The 10,477-nt window shown below is 32.8% G+C and overlaps 1 protein-coding gene across 1 annotated transcript; it reads left to right on the plus strand.

The window, feature by feature from the left end:
* Window positions 1-1,480: 1,480 nt before the first annotated feature.
* Window positions 1,481-9,199, plus strand: LOC125060881 (farnesyl pyrophosphate synthase-like). Its single transcript, XM_047665998.1, has 6 exons — window positions 1,481-1,822; window positions 2,408-2,576; window positions 3,973-4,113; window positions 7,085-7,288; window positions 7,516-7,755; window positions 8,706-9,199. The coding sequence occupies exons 1-6, from the start codon at window positions 1,632-1,634 to the stop codon at window positions 9,039-9,041; spliced, it is 1,281 nt and encodes a 426-aa protein (XP_047521954.1). The 5' UTR covers window positions 1,481-1,631; the 3' UTR covers window positions 9,042-9,199.
* Window positions 9,200-10,477: the final 1,278 nt, after the last annotated feature.

Genomic DNA, 10,477 nt, shown 5'->3' on the forward strand with positions numbered 1-10,477 from the left:
AGACTTTATTGAACGTAGATTTGAAGATCATTTAGTTGGATTTTAACTGCTATGGCGAGTAGTATTTTTTCGATACCAAATTTAATAAAATATAGAATTAGGTACAACAATGTTATCATTGTTAATTTTAATTATTAACAGTTATTCATTTTATTTTAATTTAATTATTACTCTTAATTCTTAATTTTAGTAACAAAACCTTTAAAATAATTCAAAGTTTGTGACTATTTTTTGTATAATACATATATATATATATTTTTTTTATTAAAAATTATAAACTTTAATTTAACTTGATATATTTTACCTTAATTTAATTTTAATTCAATAAGCGTTGGTATCGGTATCGGTATCGGTATCGACGATATTCCTATAAGTGTATCGGTATCGTATCGGCAAAAAAGCGTATCGATGCATCCCTAGACAATACAAAGTGTGACTCTCGTATGTATACATATTTGACAAACACTAGTCGAACTTAGCCCTAAAATACTAATTCATAGTTAAACCGGTTCACCTCCTTGCGCTAAATATGAAATTACACAGACGTTCAAATGTGTCCAGGACTTCAGGCTTTATAAGAACATGTTTTGTCAGAGTATCAATATTAATTCAATGTTCAATATTCGTGTCGGGATAGATAAGTACCCAATTCTGGGTCACGTTGCGCTGTGTGCATCGACGCAGCACGCACGCAGCGTCCGTACGAACTCGGCACTCGCTGCTCCGTGCCTACGTGACGTCGCCCGCGTGGCACTATCGGAGGGGAGCCGGCCGGCGTGGCCATTATCGACTTTAGTGATGCGATGTTTTATCGATAATAACATACCAATATCTATACAAATATGTATTTATTTCTTTTTGTAATATACAGTCAAAATCGTTTACGACAACATCGTTTAGAACATACCGGTTATATTGACCAAAATCACGTCATCGGCTGGTACTACTATTGGTTTTTACGACCAAATATGAGTAGTCACTAGTCCCTTCGATGTCGTTATAACTGATTTTGACTGATTTGTTATTAACTTAGAGTCCAGACAATAGTCTTTACATTGAAATCTTTGCTGAACGGGAATTGATTTCAACAGGAATAAAATTAATTTAGTTATTTAAATGTGGAACATAGTTAACTTGACAATTATTACAACGCAACTAACCGATCATCATACATACAATGTATAGCAGAATTCAATTTGTTTAAAAATAATGTTATTTTCAATTTTAACAAAATATAATAAAACTAACTAAAGATGAAAGTTTACGATGAAAGGATTAATTTCATGAAGTTCATGAAGTCAGTCGTTTGCTAATTAGTTACTTAATGACTCTCTAATTATAATTATAAAATGAATTACATTCGAGACCGCTTTAACAAAAAGCTTAAATACCCAATTCTCGATATCGACATAATGAATGTAAACAATTCACACAACTCTATTGTATATTTGGAGTGAACGACTGGAACTGGTAAGGAGTTAAAAACACAACAAAGCATCAAGCATTCGAAATCAGTCGTTTACTAGATCTCAAACCGATCGGGTGTGTTATAAGAAACAAATTGAAATTCAAGTATCAAGACCAACGCGATTTGGAAGATTTTTTGAAGCAAGCTAATAAAAACTTCAACAATGTTCTCGAAGAGGAGTGTTGATAAATTACTACAATTATACAAGAACGAAATTCGCAGACAAATAAGCAAAACAACGAGTGTTACCAATTCGGATGCGATGTCACCAAGACTCGACCAAACAATCATCCATGCACAGACCGAAGACGCTGGTCTTCCCAACAGACTTCTGAAGTTGCAAAAATATCACAGGTTAGTGAACTCAAATGACCTCACGTTTGCGTAACTGCATATGTGCACAAGAACCCTTCAATAGTGTAATATGATCTGTGTTTACAAACAAAGAATTTAAACGAATCCTAATACTTTTGTAGTTATTAATGTTGTATGTCATTATCAGTCGGTTGTTTGTATTTAAGATACTATTACATTACGATTGTGTAATAATTTTATCATGAGTTGCCTTAGTAACACAATTTAGGTGTTGTAAACGAAATATAATAAATATGTAAGTCCTGTCAGCCATTTAAAGAATAAATCACCTCCTATTTCGGACAATATACAATAAAGAACTTTTCATAGACAAAATAAAATATACATTTCTATTGAATTGCGTTACAATAAAATTTGACAATTTATTTTGTTTTTAAATAACGGGCTTTTGTAAACGAGGATCGGGGTTTTGTATATATTCAACTTATTATAAAATTGAGATCATTAATTGATAAAAGTGTATTTTCTTTGAAATATTTCGTGTTACTGAGAAAATATTCTTTAATAGTAACCGTTAGATAGCGCTTTAGAAACGCTGGACCCTAACCAGTTTTAATCCTCTAGATACCTGTCGACTCTTACGTCTCAGCAAATGCCACTGGCTGCCCGAGGACTGGCCGTCTCCAAGGACCAGTCCCGGGAGTTCATGGCTTGCTTCCCGGACATCGTGAGGGACCTCACAGAATCTGACAAGCATCTTGACGTGCCAGAAGCCAGCAAATGGTTGGCTAAGGTACGTTCTATGTTGTTTCTGTCAGAGGGCATAATAATGTAGAACCTGTATTTGCACGGACTAATGTTGTGATTTTCTCCATGTCAAATCCTGACACGTTAGATTATGTGTGACAAACAATTTAAAATGGCGATACCTAATTACTCTGATAACAATAAAACAAAGTCTAAACGTTGATTCGTTCTAAATATAAACGATTTGTAAAAAGTAGTACTTTTGGAACTTACTTATAAACAGGTACACAAAACCCTTTTTTTGTGTTCCATTGCGGTTTTTATGACTACATCGTGGTATAAATCATTTAAAATACAGACTGGCAGTTTCTACCGCTTATGTGTATTGATGTTGGAAGGTCGCTGAGAAAACAGGTTGTTAGAAATCGTTTATTTATAGCAGACTTTAGTGTTTAGGAATATTATGGCTGTCCATACTCTGACTTCAATATTACCTACCTTTTACAACTTGCAACTTTCACGAACAGCTTTTTGAAAAGGTACAATTATCCTCGGCCTTATTAAGTAATAAAAAACGAATTGTAAACCCTCTTAGTGTTTTTCGGAATCAGTCTTTTGTGTTCGAGACTTAAATACAAAGCAAGATTAGCCAGTAATACCCAATAATTCTTTTTATAAGACGTCATAATACCTTTAAGATTTCTAAAACAATAAAGCTAACAATATCTTTTGTCATTTCACCGTTTAAGATTTAAACTAAACAATATTTCGTTATATAAGTTAATATTTGCTGGAAAGTTCTATTCGAGTTTCCCTTGCAACATAGTTTGTGGCGAAATATTTTTTACAAGTTTCCACTCGGTGAGAATAATTGCAAAATTTAATGAAACGGGGTTGTTGAAATATGTACTTTAGAAAACAAATAAATGATATTATAATCAAGGACCGGTAGCCATTTAATGTAATAATTTCCTGCACATTCTACAGTTTATTATTTCTTTACTTTTTCCTCTTTTCTAACAAAGGCTTGTTTTTGTGTGTTCTTCAGCAAAGATATTAACGATCGGTTTAAATACAATAAATATGTAGGTAAATTCTCTAACGTAAACAAAAAGATTTAAACTTTAGAAGTACCTACTGAACATGTAAATATTTTTTACATATGATATTTTGTATCTGTGTCAAATTTAACACATTTATCGATTACTAAATTTAGTATTACTAATGAGCAGTGGGTGAAAATTACAAGCTGCTTGGCAAAATATATATCGACTAATATTATTAGTATTGTTTAAAACGATTTTAAAATTGCATCTGTCAGGAAGAAATACTTACTTTGAAAGACTTGGATTGAGTATTTTGACAATCCAAATTATTGAGCAATACTAACGTAACGTGTTTTCCATGGTTAAGCGAAATCGAATAAAACCCTTTTGTTTCAGTTGTTGCAATACAACGTGCCGAATGGAAAGAAGAATCGCGGCCTGGCGACCGTCCTCGCATACAAAATGGTGGAGAAGAGGGAAAATTTGACACCAGAAAACATACATTTGGCTAACATTATGGGCTGGTGTACTGAAATGGTATGTTTTTTTTAATTTTCAAATACGATGTTTAGTTATAATTGGCATTACGGATATTATTTTGATTCTCAGTTAAAATGCATCAAAAATCGACACGAAAATCGAAATCCGGTTTTTTGAGGTTAAATTTCAGACTGCGATTGACACTTTTTAATGACTTTCTTTAATTATATTTAGTCTGTATTCAATTAAAGAGCATGCTATAATTATGCACTACGTTTTCAATTCCATAGATTAAAATTATACCATAAACATTATATTGCCCTAATACATATCGTTTGTACAAATTTGTATTCAAAAACAAGATTTCATAGATAATAAATATTATAAAGATAACATTATACAATCCTTATATAGATTTGAATATCTATTTAAAAAAACAAACGCGCAAAAGAAAACGTGACTTACGAAAACAAGTTGTTTTTATGACCGATAACCAAAATTAATTCAACTGCCGAGGTACCAAATAAGCATTGTTAGACACTAGGCACTAATATACTATATCAATTCGTGAAACAAATCCATTGATTTACTAAGATAATAAATATTTTGACAATTATTATAGTAGTGTGAAATTGGGAGGCAATTATTTGTTTACACGTTTGTGTATAGTTTTAAATCAAGCACATATTTATTACATTTTCATTTTTTTAAAGGCAGCTTAAATTATGCAGCGATGTTATATAGACATTGTTTCTATAACATTCGCTGAGTTTAAAATTTGTACTGTGGCTTAGCCCTTCAGGTTAACCTTAGCAGTTTTTTGGTGTTTTCTGTACCTTTAGTTTATATATATATGTTAACGTAAAATTGTAAACACCGTTAGATGGTAATCTACCTCGCGAGATTGTAAACTGTCGAAAGATTGTGAACCTCAGCGTACTGCTTACAATTTAACGTATTATTATTCGGTATATTGTACTACACTAACTTAGTTATCATTCAAACTTCTTTGGTCAATTACAGATTAATTTTACTTCCCAACAATTTGATATAACTACCGAATAATAATACGTTAATTTGTAAACAGTTCGGTGAGGTTCACAATCTTTCGACAGTTTACAATCTCGCGAGGTAGATTACAATCTAACGGTTTTTACAATTTTACGGTGACATATACATATTATGGTGGCTGTACACACTCGTCGAGACTCCCCGAGACAGGCCGAGTGCGAGAGTGTACAGTAGTGCTCTCGTCTCGCCTCGCTTCCTCGCAGTTGGTCTCGCCTCTCTCGGTCGCCTGTCGGTTTTTTGCGCACGAGTCAAAGGGTCTCGCGAGTAAAACGAGAGCGACCTGTACACACTCGTTCAATCATTAAATTTTGGATAATATTAAAACTTTATGATCCTAATTACCAATTTCTGTTGCGGTGTATAGTGACCATCTTCTTCTTCGCCATGGCTTCGTATTTTTTTTAATGGTTAACGTGAAGAAAATTATAATAACTCATTGCACAAAGACAAACAGCAGCAGCAGTTGCCACGTCCATTATTAACGGTGTTTTAAATACAATTAACGTAACGAGTGTGTACAGGCTGCGCTCTTCTCTCGGTCCTCTCGGTCGAGACTCCCGGCGAGAAGCTCTCGCCGAGTGTGTACAGCCACCATTAAGCCTTAAAGGAATATAAAATAAAAATAAAACACACTACCGAGCATTCTTTCCGTATTCAGAAACCATACGAAAACTCAGTTTTAACGTTTTGCTGTAATAATAATAATAATCTACCTACTTATATTTTTTCCTCACAAAAACTTACATACATAGTGCACAAAATAAAGGAACAGTAATTTTAATCGAAGCAAATGCTTGTTGTGTGAACATGCCTGTGTTACAGGTCATCAGACCATCGAAGATCTTGAGACGTAGTGTACATTTATGTTTAATAAACAATTATTATTAGGGCCTGTTTCACAATGTACGGATATTTCTACATAAGTTTCAAATTAGCTATTTATTACTTAGGGGGCGTCCATAAATTACGTGAGGTGTTTTTTTTAAATTTTCTGCACCTACCTCCCCGTGGTGAGATGTCGTGAGATTTTATTCAATCCCCTCCCCCATGCCCCAATCTCACGAGAGATTTTTCAAAATATGGGTTTCTTACGTAAACGCGTTGGATTGTTATTGTAAAAAGAAAAACAAGTGAAATGTTGAGAGTTTAGGTATGGAGGGAAGTTGCAGAGATGGCCTTTAGGGTCAACCGTTTTCCTAATTTTTTTTTTTCCGTCAGATAAAAAAATTGCTATAAAAATTTTTATGGACGCCCCCTTATTGGTAGGATAAACACTATTGTTGCGTTTCAAGACTGTCAGATAGCACTATTCGTCACATAAAGTCCATCATAAGTATGAGTCCGATGAAGTGTCAAATAGCACAATTTATCTTCCAAATAATTTATGTGTTGCATAGCTATTTGGTACTTTATCCATACATTGTGAAACAGACCCTTATACTTGCATAAGAGGTTGCAACATTTACAAAATAATTATATATAAGGAAACCACATGGAGTATGTGTATATATGTGTGAGTGTGTATGCGTCTGTCTATGTATTCATGAATGTGCGTAATTTATTTATGATCACTACAATATAATCCCATGGGTACTTCTACAAGGTTAAAAACAGTATGTAGATGTTATTTTAATTTAATACCAGTATGATGCCATTTAAGTACATTTAATTAGTCGAATTGCAATCGTATACTATACTATATCACACTTTTTATAGTTCGTTTTTAAAGCAATTTTTTTGACAATTTCTAAACCTTACCTCCAAAGCTTAAACATAGAGGTGTAGGTTCAATTCCAGCTGAAACAATCACTATTATTTATCGTCTTATTTGTGGAAGACAAAGAATATTTAGCTTTTTAACAAATGAACTCTAGTGTCTGTATAATGCTTACACTGAATTCAGAACTAACAAAGAAACGGTACTTTAAATGTATTTAATATAAAATATCTCTTTCAGTTCCACACACTCCAGTTATTATCCGCTGACGTCATGGAGGGCAGGGAGATGAGACGAGGTGTGCCATGCTGGTACAGGCGACCAGATGTAGGTCTGAATGGCGTCAACGATGCGAACATGATCCAAGCAGCCATGTACTCCACACTCAAACGATACTTCTCATCAAAACCCTACTACAAGAACGTATTGGAAATGTTCAATGAGGTATTTATAAAAAAATATCGTCGAATTTACAAAAGCATTTCATTTGTAGAATGTTATTTTAAAGTATTACTAGACACGATTTTTAAGGCAAAATAATGTTCCCGGGGGCAGGTAGTAATGCAGAATTTTGAATGAATAAGCGAGCTTAACTAAATTTACGATTCCTTTTGGAGCAATGGTTTACAAACTTTATTCCTCCTGAATTCATGGTGAAAAAATTATTTCAGATGCTAATTAAATGCTCAATCGGCCGGTACTTAGAACAACAAATAATGAAGACAGATAGGCCGGACCTGTCACTATTCACAATGGACAAATACGAAGCCATCACCAAATACAAAACATCCTACTACACCTTCCAAATGCCTGTCGGATTAGCGCTCCTAATGTCTGGAGTGGACGACCCTGAAACCCACAGACAGGCCAAGACAATTTTACTTGAAATGGGAGAGTTCTTTCAAATTCAAGTAAGTGTTTCAAACAAGGAAATTATTTATTCATTAAGGTGTAACTCGATTGTACATAATATAAGGATTGGGGCGTAACTTGACTTCTTTTAGTGGCGCAGTATAGTAGAAAAGGTTTTTGGTTTCCCTTTATTTCTTGACTATACAGGTGTTTCAGTCTAAATATCAATCTTTGGTAAGAAGAGAAACAATCAGATTTGGTTATCTTTTATAAGGATCCTATCACTTACTTGTCCAAAATTAATATGGCGGCAAAATGTTGAATCTTCAGAATAATGAAAAATTTCTCGCACCAAAGTGACATAAAATACGTAAATAAGAAATAAATGATTAGACAAGGCTAGAGTTAGATTATATGACAAAAATTTATATTCTATGCTAGTCTTTGACACGGAATTTTTATTAATGTGGTCTACTTGGTTGATTTTTTTATATTTATATGTTTCTGCATTTTAATTGGCTAAATTAAAAACTTTATAAAAGTTCCGGTTCGAAGTTGGAGGCGACATAGTTCTCTTATTAACCTTAAAATTACTGTCAACACTAGCTTCTAAACATCTACAAGCTGTTTTATAAGTAGCAAAGGATTTATAAGTATTAACGTAAGGAATAAAACAATAACAATGTTTATGCTTTATTAAGAGAATGTAGACAAGTGTTAAAATGAATCTATATTACAAAGTACACAGATAATGTAGATAATAATAATAATAATTTTAAGGTGAAACACGTTTTTATGATTATGATATCGGAACATAGATAATATACGAGGAACCTTATATAGATACTTTCCATTTTAATATTATATTAATAAATTACAATTTTAATCAATTGTTTTATTAAATACAAAAATATTAATTTGAGACTAGCACATTCAAAGGAGTTTTATCATAAATTCAAGTTTCATAGTCACCTAAATATATGAAAATAATGAATAATTTGTTTTACAGGATGACTTTCTTGACTGCTTCGGAGATCCAGCAGTAATGGGAAGAAGTGGCTCAGACATCCAAGAAGGGAAATGCACGTGGCTCGCAGTTGTTGCGCTGCAAAGGGCAACTCCAGTGCAAAGAGAATTCATGGAAAATCACTACGGAAGCGCAAACCCTAACGATATCAACAAAATTAAGGATTTATATGAAGAATTGCAATTGCCTCACACTTATTCAGTATACGAAGAAGCCACTTATGATCTCATTAGAACACAAATTCAGCAAGTTACAAGAGGACTGCCACATGACTTGTTTTTCAAAATCTTAGATAATATCTTTAGGCAACGAATTTAAAGTATTCATTTTTATATTGTATGAATTTAGCTGTAAGTTTTTATAGGACAAAAAAAATGTATTATAATTTTTTAATGTAAAATTAGCCTATGAATCTGTGTTAACGAATAGTTGTTAGTCTCGATGTAACAACACGAAATAAATTTAAAATGATCAAATTTGTTGTTTTTGTTTAACTTTCAAAAAATAAGGCAAATTTATTTTTCTTGATACTATTATTTACTGGACGGACAGAAGGGGTCTAAAAATCGGGGAAAATTAGTTGTGAAAGTGTGGCATAATTGATCAGAGATAACAATATTAAATGTATCTCGGTTGGACGGAAATTCAGAATAAAATTATTATTTAAAAAACTGTTTTTTTTTGTCACGATGATAAGAGTGTGACTATACCTGGGTATCTATTAGCCATATTTTGCACAAAAATTGGTTATTGATTTCAATAATTATGTTCCATATTATGGGTGAAGTGAAAAATCCCAGAGAGTTACAAGGGCCAGCCTAGATATGCCTGTTAACCAGAAATCAGATCCAGGATCTAGGCACTATTCGCCTATCCATAACTGTATATAATTTCCTCAATTAGGATACCTAGCAATTTTAGTCTAGCATAGTAATTACTATAGGTCTACCAGGATCTGATGGCAAAAAGGGAAAAAAGAAATTGACGCTAGCAATACTGGGGAAATTGGAGTAAAACGTTTTGATACTTTTTTTTCCTTATAGCGGCTGATTCTGTGTGTGATACATGCAAAATATATAAAAATTTATCCAATGATTATTTTTGAAAATGTGGGGTTTGAAATTTAGATGAAAACTCCAATTACTCTGTTCATGAGTTTATTAATTAATTAAGAACTTGAAAATGGTTCCAAATACTGCACATTCATAAAAAAAGTCTTCAACGCAGTATTTATAATAAACCTTTCCTCCTGCATCTCAATTAACCGATCTTGTTCTATGAACTGATTTTCAATTTTTATTACATGTTCACAAGATTTTCGCTATTCATCGATCCCTATTTAAGAGAAAGAAACAGTGTAAAACTCATTTATCTTGTTTCTGATCAATTCTAAATCAAAACTATCCAAGTTTATTTGTAGTATAAGAAACCCCTGAAATAAACCAAAGTTTAGTATAAGTACATAATATAATACACACGAAAAATCCCATAAACCAAAGTATCAAGACGTGTCATTCCTACTAACCAATCAACGCTTGCACATGGCTCAATATCGATGATTGTGTATGTTCTGCATCTTGTTGATCAAGTATTATTTGATAAACATTCAAAACAATATGTCTTGCTTGCGATCGAAGAGGTTTCTTCGACATTTTCATCACTTTTTAAAGGAAATTTGAAGCCAAACCAAAAACAATTCCTCGAAATTTCAGTTGACAGATGAAATTTTTCTTTTATTGCCATCGCTCGCATCG

Source organism: Pieris napi, chromosome 2 (genome assembly GCF_905475465.1).
Source record: "Pieris napi chromosome 2, ilPieNapi1.2, whole genome shotgun sequence".
Taxonomy (NCBI): Eukaryota; Metazoa; Arthropoda; class Insecta; order Lepidoptera; family Pieridae; genus Pieris; species Pieris napi.